At 39.8% G+C, this 14,924-nt stretch overlaps 1 protein-coding gene across 3 annotated transcripts in view; it reads right to left on the bottom strand.

Moving 5' to 3' along the window:
- Positions 1-10,420, bottom strand: part of LOC138059489 (thioredoxin domain-containing protein 11-like) — a 38,429-nt gene extending 28,009 nt beyond the window's left edge. The window contains exons 1-2 of one of the 3 annotated variants that reach the window (XM_068905119.1): positions 10,235-10,420; positions 6,529-6,742 (exon numbers count right to left, since the gene is read on the bottom strand). In XM_068905119.1, coding sequence (XP_068761220.1) covers positions 6,529-6,742; positions 10,235-10,323 — 303 coding nt within the window. In that variant the 5' untranslated portion in view covers positions 10,324-10,420. The remainder of the gene's footprint in view (positions 1-6,528; positions 6,743-10,234) is intronic. The other 2 variants (XM_068905120.1, XM_068905121.1) reach the window with 2 other exon arrangements.
- Positions 10,421-14,924: the final 4,504 nt, after the last annotated feature.

Consider the following 14,924-nt stretch of genomic DNA (forward strand, 5'->3'; position numbering starts at 1 on the left):
AAAGAGAATGTGAAAGTTCTTACAGTGTATTCAGTCTCAACAATCACAGACAGTTAATCTGCTCATGATTTTGCCTGTGGAAAATCAGTCTTCCGCTCTGCAAGGTTTTGGCTAAGCTGGTAACTAACGGTGACTTGACAGCCCTGAAAGTTGTTGATTGTCGTCATTTGCTGATCTTAATTCACCATCAGCATGTTTGCTACAGTAGAGGAAAGGCCAACATTTTCTATCCAACAGTTGATAATTTCCAAGACCATTTACTGGACAAACTTCAGTTACACTTTAACGTCATTGGGGTGACAGAAACAAAAATTACAAATTCTAATATCCCTCTTGATTTCAATCCCTCCATTCCTTAACTCGAGGTGTGGGTATGTATGATTATTGACAACAATCTTAATTATACAGTTATTGAAAGAACCAGTAATCAAGCTTTTCAGGCTCTGTGGATCACTAATCATTTTTATCAACAAAAAAGATATTTAAAGAGTAATTATTTATAGGTAACACAATATTCTTGTCCAGAGAAATTCTTAAATTATTTTGATGAAACTCTTGAGAGGCTTTCCACTCTAGGTAAACCGATTTATATAATTGTACTATTTCGGGGCTGAAACTGTAAACAAACTAAAAGCCTGCCAGTTCTCAAAACTATAAGGGTTGCAACCCGTTCCTTTCAAATGATCCACATGGACAAAATGAATTTGGTTCCCAAAGTGAACAAGGTAGCTGCGAGGACCTTTCACTTGGGTGATCCGTCCCAGAATCCACTTTTCAATTCCACTTCACCCGTTACGAACAAAGACAACCTCATTCAATTTGAACTCACAAAACTTGATGCGCACTTCATCGTGGTACTCCTTCTGTTTCACCTGTTTTTCTTAGTAGTGTGAAACAGTTTCTGATTTGCTGTCCCAAGAACACTTCAGCTGGTGATTGTCCTGTGACAGTGTGCGGTGTGCTATGACTCAGAATAAGGAAATTGGCTAGCCGGTGTTCCAGAGTAAGGGTACTTGCTTGGTCAAGGCCACTTTAGCCATCTGTAGGAACATTCCGCCGCCCCATTTGATGCTGGGTGGTACGGTGGTACGCGGGCGAACTTGACCCCATTCTGCCTCATGAATTTGGTGAACTCCTCAGCTGCAAGTTGCGATCCATTGTCAGAAACTAATTCTTCTGGGATGCCATAACGTGCCAACAAGGAGCGCAAAGCTTCAATGGTCTTCAAACTGGTTGTGGAACTCATGGGAATGATCTCCAACCATTTCGAATAAGCGTCAACAACAATCAGGAAATTAGACTTGTCCTTCTCAAAGAAATCGATGTGTATGTGTTCACATGCTTTGACAGGCCCCTTCCACGGGTGTAAGGGTGCCCTAGGGGGAGGCTTCCCCATCACTGCACAAACATGACACGCACTAACACGCTCTCCGATGGCCGAATCCAGCATGGGCCGCCAAAAATAACCCCTTGCCAGAGACTTCATCCGACAGATTCCACGATGTTCTTGATTCAAGTCATCCAACAGTCGAACACGATATACTTCAGGGCTAACAACGCGTAAACCCCACAACACGCAACCTTGGTCAACTGAAAGTTCATGCTTGCGTGAAAAATATGGCTGTAACACGGGATCTGCAACTACTGAAGGCCATCCATGTAATGTGAAATTGTACACACGAGCTAAAACTGGATCTTTCCTTGTTGCACACGGGCTTGTCTTAGGCAGTAACATGCAACTCATTTACATAACTAATCAAATACTCATCCACATCCAGCCTGTCGTCAGCAGAAGTAGAGACAAGTCTCGACAAGGCATCTGCATTTGCATGTTCGACAGACTTGCGATATTCAATCTCATGTACTGGTAAGGTGCAAAAATCAAGGACCACCTTTGCATTCGTGCTACTGACAACGGGGGTACACCTGTCTTGGGACCAAAAATTGAGACCAATGGCTGGTGATCCATGATCAACGTAAACTTGCGGCCATAAAGGTATGAATGAAACTTCTTTACTCCGAACAAGATAGAAAGCGCCTCTTTTTCAATTTGTGAATAATTACCCTGACTGAGAGGCAAAGGCAATGGGCTTTTCTGTACCATCCTCCATCACATGAGAGATCACTGCCCCTGCTCCATAGGGTGATGCATCACAGGCCAAGCGAAGTGGTTTCTTAAGGTCATAATGAACCAACAAAGACGAATCTTGCAACTGCTGCTTACTCCTCACAAAAGCACTCTCACATGCCTCAGTCCACTTCCAACGGCCTGTCCTTTTGCAAAAGGTCACGTAGAGGGTGCAGAATGGTGGCCAGATTGGGGAGAAATTTGGCAACATATTTGAGAAACCCAAGATATGACTTCAGTTCTGAAACATTGGTCGCACTGTTGGCCTCCATGATTGCCTCCATTTTCTGTGGCAGGGGTCTAATGCCAAGCTGGTCAATCCAGTGTCACCCTTACTTGAATTTTCCCCAACAGGGTTAACTGCTCACCAGAGTATCTTTTCAAATAAAAATGTGTTGGCTTCAATGGCAGATGCTGAAATAATTTTTTGAAAACCGTTTCAGAAATAATAGACACAGCGGATCCAGTATCAACTTCCATTCTGACTGGTTTGCCCTCCAACAACAGCTGGACCTGATAACCCGATCTACGCTGATCTGTAGAAGCGAGAGTGTACAACCCAAGACCACACATTTCATCATCAGCAGTATCTGACTGCCAAACATCCTCAACATAAAGTATGCTGCGAGCATCACATTTCAGGTTTTTCTTGTTTTGTTTTTTTGTTTGTTTGTCAATTTTAAGTATTTAAGGTAATTCCTTAGTATCATTGCATTGCGCATTGCTACTGCGCACGATTTTCGCCTCATTAGCGCGCACACATGAGCACGTGCACGTACAAAATGTAAGAGATTTCCCTCGAACTAAGCCCGATAGCGAAAACACTGCTCCTTTTCTCTCAAACGAGCATGGTAACCCCCGATTTTTTTTTCAAGTATTTGCTAAGAACAGTCTAATTCAATAACAGCTTTAAAGCGCCCTGGAAATAGGGCGCTATTGCATCACACCTCTGAGTTACCTAGTAACATACTCAACAACCACTTTGCATCAGTAGGTCCTAAGCTGGTTTCTGAGATCCCACTGTCGCATAAACATTTCTCCAATTATTTGCCCGAACTAAGCACTTTAGGATTTTTTGCCTTTTAACCAGTAACTCCTTCTGAAGTTGCATTAGAAATCTTTTGATGCATCACAACAAGACATACGGCTTCTTCTCTTGTCCAACTCGAATGTTGAAATGCGCAAGCAAAACTATATCGAAGCCCTTGCGCAAAATTATAAATGATTCAATTACAAGTGGAGTTTTTCCGTCTAGATTAAAACAATGCTAAAGTCATACCAGTCTATAAAAATGAAGATGTGACTGATCCAAATAACTACAGACCCATCCTGCTTCTTTCCGTTTTTAACAGAATCATTGAAAAACTTACACGTATCTACCATCAAAGGAAGTCTTTTCTGGAGGAACATAATATTCTTTACCATTCACAGTACGGTTTCTGAGACAGACGATCAATGGAACAGGCACTTATTGATATAGTTAATGAAATCCAATCTAACTTTGATCAAAGGATATATACTGTTTCTCTTATATGTCAACGATGTCCACTGCTCATCTGATAAATTAGCTTTCTACTTGTTTGCTGACGACACAAATTTATTACATGCTGATAAAAATCTTTGAACCCTGGAGCTCGTTGTTAACTTTGAATTACATAAAGTCTATGAATGGCTAATATAACAGCTACCAAGTTAACGTTGAATGTTAAGAAGTCGAATTGTTATTATCTTTTATCCTCATCACTGCATCACTGCACAAACATGACACGCACTAACACGCTCTCCGATAGCCGAATCCAGCATGGGCCGCCAAAAATAACCCCTTGCCAGAGACTTCATCCGACAGATTCCACGATGTTCTTGATGCAAGTCATCCAACAGTCGAACACGATATACTTCAGGGCTAACAACGCGTAAACCCCACAACACGCAACCTTGGTCAACTGAAAGTTCATACTTGCGTGAAAAATATGGCTGTAACACGGGATCTGCAACTACTGAAGGCCATCCATGTAATGTGAAATTGTACATGCGAGCTAAAACTGGATCTTTCCTTGTTGCACACAGGCTTGTCTTAGGCAGTAACATGCAACTCATTTACATAACTAATCAAATACTCATCCACATCCAGCCTGTCGTCAGCAGAAGTAGAGACAAGTCTCGACAAGGCATCTGCATTTGCATGTTCGGCAGACTTGCGATATTCAATCTCATGTACTGGTAAGGTGCAAAAATCAAGGACCACCTTTGCATTTGTGCTACTGACAACGGGGGTACACCTGTCTTGGGACCAAAAATTGAGACCAATGGCTGGTGATCCATGATCAACGTAAACTTGCAGCCATAAAGGTATGAATGAAACTTCTTTACTCCGAACAAGATAGAAAGCGCCTCTTTTTCAATTTGTGAATAATTACCCTGACTGAGAAGCAAAGGCAATGGGCTTTTCTGTACCATCCTCCATCACATGAGAGATCACTGCCCCTGCTCCATAGGGTGATGCATCACAGGCCAAGCGAAGTGGTTTCTTAAGGTCATAATGAACCAACAAAGACGAATCTTGCAACTGCTGCTTACTCCTCACAAAAGCACTCTCACATGCCTCAGTCCACTTCCAACGGCCTGTCCTTTTGCAAAAGGTCACGTAGAGGGTGCAGAATGGTGGCCAGATTGGGGAGAAATTTGGCAACGTATTTGAGAAACCTAAGATATGACTTCAGTTCTGTAACATTGGTCGCACTGTTGGCCTCCATGATTGCCTCCATTTTCTGTGGCAGGGGTCTAATGCCAAGCTGGTCAATCCAGTGTCACCCTTACTTGAATTTCCCCCAACAGTCTATGAACAGTCTATGAATGGCTAATATAACAGCTAACAAGTTAACGTTGAATGTTAAGAAGTCGAATTTTTATTATCTTTTATCCTCATCAGAAGAAAATTGACTATCAAGTAAACCTTCAAATATTTGATAATGATTCCAAAACGTTTTTGCCTTTAGAACAAAAGTCGTATCTCAAATATTTAGGAGTACTACATTGTAACTGATTCAAGTCTCAGCTGGAAATATCATATTGGGCACATTACTTCAAAGATAAGAAAAACGATTGGCATTATTGCCAGACTAAGATATTATGTACCTATACAAGTGACTGCTAACAATTTATCGATTTTTGATATTCCCTTATCTATCCTACGGCATTCTGGTGTGGGCCCAAGCTACACAATCTTATATTAATCAAATTTTGGTCTTACAAAAGCATGCCCTCCGCCTCATATATTTTGCACCTTATATGTCGCATACTATTCCAGTAAATATGCTTTATTTTAAATCTATTTCAATATTCATGCATGATGTTTTCAATAAGTCAGCCCAAGTAATATTAACCTTTTTGATTGCTCAAATGAGATACATAATTACAATACAAGATTTTCTTTAGCAGGCAATTGTTATATAAAATACTAAAGATCTAACCAACTATTAAAATCTTTTTCAAGATTAGAGGATGATTACAGTATGTTGGCATACATTCACTAATCATCAGATTTCAAAATAATTGCTAAAAGTAGATTTATCTAACTGCAATTTCTATTCTATTTTACTTATTAATTTACTTATTTTGTTTATTTATTTATTTATTTATTATTAGTCTTTAAACCGAGTATTCAATGTGCATTAATATTTATTTTATCTCTGCTTACAGTATGTAATACTCACACTTAGATTTACTCTGTAAACAGTCCTACTCGCTGCCTGCCTAGATTAGCTTAAGCTATTCGCTTGCATGGAGGGGTATTCTTAAAATGAATGACTTCTTTCAAAATATATGTACTGGCAAGTGCACTCAGCCACAAAGACTTAGGGAAAAGACAAAAACAATTCAGAGACAGAGAAAAATAATTATATGTAACACCTCCTCTTTTGGCCTGATTAAAAATATCCACTGCAGTTAAGGACGGTGCCTACTATTGTTATGGCGCATACGTTCTGCACATCTCAAGACACACGGGTTTCCTATGGGTGATGCTCACTAACACAGGGATATTTTTGTACAGTTTAGAACAATGCGGAGAAGCATGAACTTAGCAAGCGCTCTTGGTATCCAAAAAGAAAATTGGTGGTAACCATGCATTTTCCAGAAATAATTAAGCTTCAATTTGGAAAAGAAGACCATATAATGCTTTGTATTTTAAAGCTTTCTACAAAATATTGTTGATTTTAAATTATCTTTGAAAAATGCATGGTTAACCCCAATTTTCTTTTTGGATTTCAGTAATTAACACTTGTTAAGATCTGCTTTTTCCGCATATTCATAAACCGCACAAAAACACCTTTGAATTAGTACGCAATGTCCTTAAATTAAAACTGAATGCTTGATAGACTAGATAACATCAGCCTCAATACCTCCTTGTACAGCAATTTAACTGCTCTCTTAAGCTCGTGTGCCATGACCAGCGACTGGCCACACCAAGGTGCATAAAGAAAAACTGCACTGATCTCATTCTTCTGCAACAGAGCTGTTAACCTCTCCATGGAACCATCTGAAATTTCAGCCACTTTATCAGTAGTTGAGAAGAGAAGCTGGGGTCTTGAAAGTTTAGCAATCTGACCATCTCCACTGAAAAACAACAAAAAGTTCATTGCAAAATTAGAAACAAAGAAATCATGTAATTTAATTGACCACAGAAGCAGATCAGACTACAAGTAGAATAATCAAACACAACAATAAAATTAATTGTGTGAGAGAACTGAGTGATTCTTGCACTTAGCTGGACAATAGTAAAAGCAATAACTGCTTATTGTTGCTTTACAGACATCTGAAAAATTCAGGTAACCTCTATGATGCCAGAAGCCAAGGGTTCAAATCCCATTGCAGCCACCTGAATTTTTCAGGTGTCTTTAAAGTGACAGTTGTTTATTATAAATATTATTGTCCAGCTATGAGTGTGAGATTTACTCAGCTCTCTCAGTTTTTAGGCAGCTGTTTCATTAAAGGTGTCACCCGTAGCATTTCTTTATGTGGTCTGAAGACATGGTCAGCCAGAACATTTTTGAAAAAGAGACCCCTGCAAGTGCTTTTTCCTGGATCTATTCAGTGATAACAAGCCTCACTTTTCATATTAACTAACTTTCATCAGTTTCATACACCTCACTTCACAAAGATTAAATGAATAAAGTTAATATTAATTTCCGAAAAAACCTGGGGTGTTTTTTTTAATTCTTCAGTTATCTTCCGAACACAATAGTTTACCAATAATATTCACGTCATTTGAAAGAAATGAACTGAACCAAAGGCTATCATCCTGATGAAGAGACGCTGGAGGTGGATTGGCCATGTTACCCGTCAAGAAGCTTCCATTGCGAAAACCGCTTTACATTGGACACCAGAAGTGAAGCGCAAGAGGGGCCGTCCCAAGATCACCTGGCGACAGACAGAAATCAAGGAGATGGGCAAGACTTGGGAAGGCATCAAGCTTACGGCAAGGGACTAGCAGATGTGGAGGGAGCATGTTACTGCCCTACATGCCACTTACTTGTAGCCGTAAAAGGCATGAGTGAGTGAGTGAGTTGAAAGAAATTCATTCATTTAAAAGGAATTACATAATTCTTGGAATGGTGTAAAACCCTTTCCCAGTTAGGACCACATGATTTCTTCCTGAATGTGTGACTAATCAACATTACAACAAAGTAGAACATAGTTTTGTTTCACAGCACTTCTGCAATCTGTTAATCACAGTTTGTTTTCAATGACTTGTTTGGAAAAAACCTCAGATGAAAATCTACTACAAAGTTTTAGTTTTAGTCATCTTCATCCTCACAGTCAGAGCCCTCAAAGCAGCCTCTTGAAGACTTAATTTGTTGCTGCATAAAATCTCGTCTTTGAGATCTTCAACTTCTTCATTTGGCAAATCCACTTCATTAGTAAGAGTAAAAATTGTCTCTCACAAATGATAGAAGCCCTGCACAACCTTGTCGCCAGGACCATCTCTGCTTTCACAGTGGTGGGTGTTTGTAAATGGCCTTTAATAACTCGGTGGATTCACAAGGATTTAAAGTTTACGAATCGATTTTACAACCTAGACATACAGTAAATATTGTACGAAACAAGACGGCGCGACTTTTGTGCAGGTAATTTTTTTTATTAATTTCGCCTTGTACTTGCAACAATGAACATCTTCACCCACAACATCAAGTCAGCTCAGCCGTAACAGGTGTTACGGGTTACAGCCCCTATTAATATCCCTGCATTCATTTCATTTCATACAATTAACAATTACTGGATGAGGTTGAGCATGTTAGCGATAATTATCAAGGCCAAAGTTTGTGTTATCTGCTGAAGCCGAAGGCTGAGGCGGATAACACAAACTGAGTCCTTGATAATTATCGCTAACATGCGAAAACCGAATTCAATAATTGTTTTATTATGCATATTCCTGAGCTGAGCTCCGCCATGACAAAACTGATCAAACTGCTGGTTAGTGTGTTAGGTGACGTCACTTCTGCATGCATAAAACTATTGTCTGTAGGTATGATGTTAATTCTACATATATAAAATCTATTGTTTGTAGGTATGACGTAAGAGAAACAGAGCAAGCAAGAATTAGCTGCATGCTTATAGGCAATCAAAATCGAGCTGGTGACACCAATGTATAATAATGATGATTAATGTTCCAAAATGGTTAAACTACAGGCAGGAGTATGAGAGCGATAATTAATAATTTGGAAGTAAGAATTCTACATTTGATTTATAGCATGTATTTGAAATGTCTAGTTTTAGAGATACTTATTTCATACGTATAGTCAATACCTGGAATGCTTTACCCAATAACATCAAGGGCATTACCATTCTTAGTACTTTTAAAAGTAAGCTAAAGGTTAAGGTAAGTCTTTGATCAGGACGACATAAGAGCATATAAGATTGCATGCTCAAAATATCGTAGTATAAGACCCCTAACTTTGTGTTCATGTTAATCGATGTTTTCCCACTACTCTAATTGTAACAAGTACTGCTGTATTTTTTTAAATGAATGGCTTATGGCGATGGTTAGGTACATATTTTCACCAGGGGTGGGTTGGGTGGCTTAACCTTGTGGGGGACTTTACGTCCTATTGTTCTGTCCACCTAGTATTGCATACTGAATCTGTAAATAAATAAATAAATAAATAAATACAGTAAATAAATAAAGAGAGCACTGAATTTGCAAGAACAGCAGAAGTAGGCATGCTATTCCATGGAGGGATTACCCTAGGAAAGAAGAAATATTTATAAGCATCCGAATTTGAAACAAATTAATTCGTAAGGATGGTTTGCTTGGGTGTTAGAATAGGATGGCACAACAGTATTTGGGAAAGGGAGGTTGTTCACAGTGTTATATATCATGGTTACAGAGTCTACATTGTACATTTCTCCTTTTCTCAAAGCTATCCCAACCCAGGGAGTTTATCATACCTGTCATACTCGAAGTCAGACGAGGCATCTCCTAGATGCAATTTTTCGTTTGTCTGTTTGTCTTTTGTTCATTGTTAGTAGGGGCAAGGTTCGATTCCTGGGTGAAGTCAGTGTGTTGGTATACCCCCATTTGAGGTGAACCGTTGTGTTTGACGGATTAATCGTTATGTTTGGCGGCCATTGCACTCACCCTACCGGGGGGTCAGCCATTCGCCTTAAACATAAAAAACCTGTCATACTCGAGTCACTAGAGTAGTTACTAGAGTAGTCAGCACCACTCTATACTACTCACGTACACTGTGCATACATGAGGCAGACTTTTAGATACCGGACTAAAATGGCGCAAGACAAAAGAACCATTGTTCATCCGATTACCAATTTTTGATTATGTATTGTTATGTTGGTTTTGTTCTTGAAGTTCTTGAAGTTTATTTCGCATGCGATACACCAGAATCGAACATTTGAGGACAAAAATTGACTTCACCCGAATCCATGGTCTTCTGTCAAGGCGATAATTCATCTCGTGAATCAAGGATATACATGCCGTGAGGTTTTAAAATGGAAACTACACATCAAACACTGCGTGGAGCAGTACTTTGGCTTCTCGTTGACAAAACAGCTTGCATTACCCCAATACCGTGTAAAAAAATTTGAGCTTACTTGCCGATAAACCACGCATATCCTGAAAATGACAGCACAATTCCACCGAGAATAAGGTAAGTTAGATATTTATCCCAAATCATGGCCATATATTGACAAAACAACGTGTCCAGTTTTCATCAACTTTTCGCATTTTCTGCAACCAGACTGCCATTTTGAAATCAAATCAATGGTGGCCACGTAAATGATAGTCTTATATGAAGCAGCGGTCATTGGGCTAGCGAGTGAAACCCTCCCCCCTCCCCTCTTGAGGAATTTTGCAGACATATCCAGACCGCAACTAGGCTCAGTCTCCAGCCGTGAGTGTCTCGGTGCGCCCGCGATCCTCGCTGGAGACTGAGCCTAGACCGCAACCATTCCGTTTGGAACTTTAGCCCAAGGACGTTCCAAATTTGGTTGTTTGCAACTGATCTGTTGCTGCACGTGATCGCAGGGAAGCATTCCTTTGTGGAGTGAGATACCACAGGATACCTACGTCATCGGTTTTAACAAAAACTCTCTAAAACAAGAAGCTACAGTGAGCCTAAACTCGGGCCTGCAAAAATACAGTGGTGTAGGATTAATTTAGCGCTGAAGAAAAGAAAAAAGAGAAGTCTGTTCTTCTTACATCGGACTTACACTGCGCTTCTCATGATGTTGGATGTGTATGTAGTAAGTAGAATTAACTGATTAGAGTGTAATGTGAAGTGCTACGTTTCTACCTCATGTGAGAGTCAGCCCTACTGATGGAAATGGCCCACACAAGGACAGAGAAAAACTCTGACCGGGGTGGGAAAGGGAATTGAACCCACGACCTTCGGGCTAGATCACCGCTGCTCTACCGACTGAGCTACAAGGTCAGACGGGAGAAGGTCATGGGAACTGAAGATGTTAAACTGACGGCAATGAACACGTACAAGTACAAGGAAGGATTACTTTTATGTAAACGTTTATGCCGAACCCGGGTTATCTTCATTATAGATGGTAACGATGGGCACTGCACCATAATCAAAGGAGAACCTACAAAATGGGAGTTCTCTTGCGATCAGTTGCTTTCTGATTTTGTTGGGAAATAATGACTGAATTCGTGTTTGATTTTTATCTAAAAAGAATGCATTATCCATTGGCTGGCTGCATCAGGTCATTTTCAAATATCTGAAGGGTCCTCAACTATGTAAACAGCTACGAATGCCTCACTTAACGATAAGTAAACACATCCTTTCACGAAAGTCTGGAACGGATCATGAAACATGCTGTATTTAGTTGCATTGTATAGATTCAAACGAGCCAGGTGGAAATAATTGCCAAACGGTGTTTACGGCTCCTTTAAACTTTTTACGAGACTGTCAAAAGCCTATGAAGTACCAGCAGAAACCCATAAGGGTTGAAACGTGTAACGGCCCCTTGTGTGCTGGGAGACAAGCTTCTGAATATTCAATTTGCTAAGTACCATATTTGGAACAACAAAAGCGAGAGGTTTCCAAATATGGTACTTAGCACTGAAACATTCAACCAATCAGTTCGCACTGAATATTCGGAAGCTGTGAACACGCGTTACACGTTTCAACCCTTATGGGTTTCTGGTACCAGAGGATAACCATTTAGCTAGAAAATAATGAATTCGTGTTTGATTCTGATCGTAAAGGAATGCTTTACTGTTCAACTACTGATACTGAAAACATCTGGATATTTCTCAACTTTGTAAACACCGTGCAGCACTTATGGGTTTTAAATGTGTTACAAGTATACCTTATAGGTATTGAATATGACCAAGAGAATGATGAAATAATAATAACAAACTAAAAAGAGCACTAGTTTGTTTTAGGTGAACACAGTTGTCACTGTCCACGGCAATCTCACGGAGTGCTCTTTTGCTAATGATACGAGTGGACCTGTGAACTTGGCGGATCAACGAGCAAATGTCTCTTTGCATTCATTTTCAACACACATAGCACAGTGACCGTCACCTTAAGTTTTCCACTGAGCAATGGCTCGGTAGCACATGCTGACTGCTACAAGTGTCCATCCCATCAGAACGAAGAAAAGTCGAAGCCGGAATAGTTCAACATATTACGTTGCGGCATTACTCGTTGCCATATCGGAGGCGTTACTAAACACAGGAACGGAACGGTATCACACAGAAGCAAGGTATGTAAGATGTTCAAAAGAAGAAGCATTAGCAAAGATCAATGAACAAAAAACTGGAAAATGTTAACAAACTAACTCTTTACTTTTTATTAAATATTGGTATCCATTAGATTGGAGAAGATATATTTATTCTTTCCTTAGGATACTTTATAATATAACTATTATAAAAGATTCCACCATATAGAAAAATTGCGCTGGCACCGTCCTAAATATCAAAAAATCAATTTCCATTTATGATAGCCATCTGGCGATTTCCATTTTTATGATGGATTACTGTGATTTCATGGCAAAAACTGCATTTTATTGGGATAAAAACGCACGATGACAAAAATATAGTTTTCCATAAAAATCGATTTTTTTATATGAAAGAAAATGCATGTGAATTTTTGCCATAACAACCACAGTAGTGCCCAATTTATACTGGAGACGGATCATCCGTCGAGAAGGATCATCCGTCTGGTATAAATACGTGAAGGACTATGAGACGAACTATCGGTGTGTTGTGTGACTCGTCCCATGTTTATACCGTGTTTATAGTTTATTGAAAACAGTCGCGGGCTTCTTGTAAGGAGTTCTAGTTTTCGTGGATAGTTCGTCCTCTTCCCGCATTTATACACAGGAACGAGTCATCCGTCTTGACGAGTTATCCACGATGATTCGTCTCACAAGACGGACTATCGCGATAGCTCGTCTCGTCTCGTCTGCTTGCCCGTATTTATACACAGACGAATTATCAGACGACCTACCGTTCTTTGCCCAAGCTCGTCCTAGACGGATGATCCATCTCTAGTATAAATCGGGCCAGTGGGAGCTAACTTAATGCATTTGAAATACGATTTATCTCAAAATAATTGGCTTGTTTTTGTCGTCTTTTTGATGTACAACTTTCGTCTTTCCTTCGCTGCGCTGTATTATTTCTTCGCGCGGCGAAGAAATTATCTGATTTCTTGTCTTGGAATTAGTTTTTACATGTGCCTTTCACCGTTATCTTCCGGGTCATTGGTTAGCCGTTCTACACCATTGGTTATCCTTTCTACACCAATACAATGGCAAATGGTTTTTTCGCTCTGATCGTTGGCTAACTTCGAAAACATAGCAGCTTTATACTGATGCAGCCGGGCTCTTGGGTTTCGGAGCGGTTTTCGGAAAGCACTGGTTTTTCGGCTCATGGCCTGACAAGTAGAAATCATTTAACATCACTATCTTAGAACTTTATTCCATTGTTATCTCTGTCGAGACCTGGGGTCACTTATGGCAGAAAGATGCGTAGTATTTTTTACCGACAACAGGGCGCCAGGAATATCCTATTTCGTTCTAAACACGTATTGGGTCTTCTTAACCGGGAATGCGACCTGCTTTTCCTCTTACAGGTGGAGGAATTCAGGCGCTTATATTGCGTCCAGTGTGGATGACCAACCAACACTGGTGCCGCCTCATCTCTTGCCGGAGAACTGGTTGAGCATTTGAAGCTGCTACTCCAGTTCGCAATATTTAACTTACGGCGACCCTCGTGGTTTATTTGTTTAGGTTATTCGCTTTGTTCAATTACATTTTTTTGAGTCGTATTCAGCTACTACAGAACTCTGAGAAAAGAACTAAGTGGGAGCTAAATTACCACATTTGATATACGATTAATCTCAAAATAATTGGCTTGTTTTTGTCGTCTTTTTGTTGTACAACTTTCATCTTTCTTTCGCTGCGCTGTATTATTTCTTCGCGCGGCGAAGAAATTATCTGATTTCTAAGTTGTTTTTAAATTGGTTTTTACATGTGCCTTTCACCGTTATTTTTCGGTGTTTCATCAAATGTTATCTTTTATAGTAAAAGAGTGGAACTTCTGTTGTATTCGGTTTCGTTTTGTCCACAGAAGTCTTAACTCATTTTTGCGTAATTAATTTTGTTGCCTTTTGTCGCGCGGCAAAGAAAAACAAACTATGATTTCTTGTTTCTTATCAGTTTTACAGATCAAGTTGAGTTCTTTTTGTTGATATTTCTTAATATTTTGGCACTTCATTTGTCCAACTTAAAATAAACGATGTCTTGAAACCTGATCTTGTATCTGTGGTTTCACAAAAACACCAGGAAATTAGGGGTAGGTTGCGGGAAATTTCATGCAGAAGTCAATTAGTTAACTAATTACATAAACACTTAATACATTTAACTACTTTTAACTAGTCCGTCCAACAAGAAGCACTCCCTCATTAGGTAAGGCAAGGAACATTGCGAGCAGTCCCTCCTTCATTAGATCAATGATCTTGTCGCAGCGAGCGCGAAGCGCGAGCGAGCGAACTCGCTGATTTCTGCTCGCTCGAGCTTCGCTCACAAGAGAAAGAGTCGGAGAAAGAGGGACTGCTCACACTCTATCATTACGATAACTCCACCAACATAGCTGGAAGCATCAACCCCCCATGGATCTCGCGTTACGCACCTTTAATAGTACCGTTTTGCTTCGCTTTGAGAAACACTAAAAGGCTTCTTACCGAAGGAATCACAAATAAACCTCCTGTCAAACTCTTCTGTTATATACATTTTTGTCACAGAAAAAGAGTCATGGGTACGGATG

This window comes from Montipora capricornis, chromosome 8 (assembly GCF_036669925.1).
Source record: "Montipora capricornis isolate CH-2021 chromosome 8, ASM3666992v2, whole genome shotgun sequence".
NCBI classification, from domain to species: Eukaryota; Metazoa; Cnidaria; class Anthozoa; order Scleractinia; family Acroporidae; genus Montipora; species Montipora capricornis.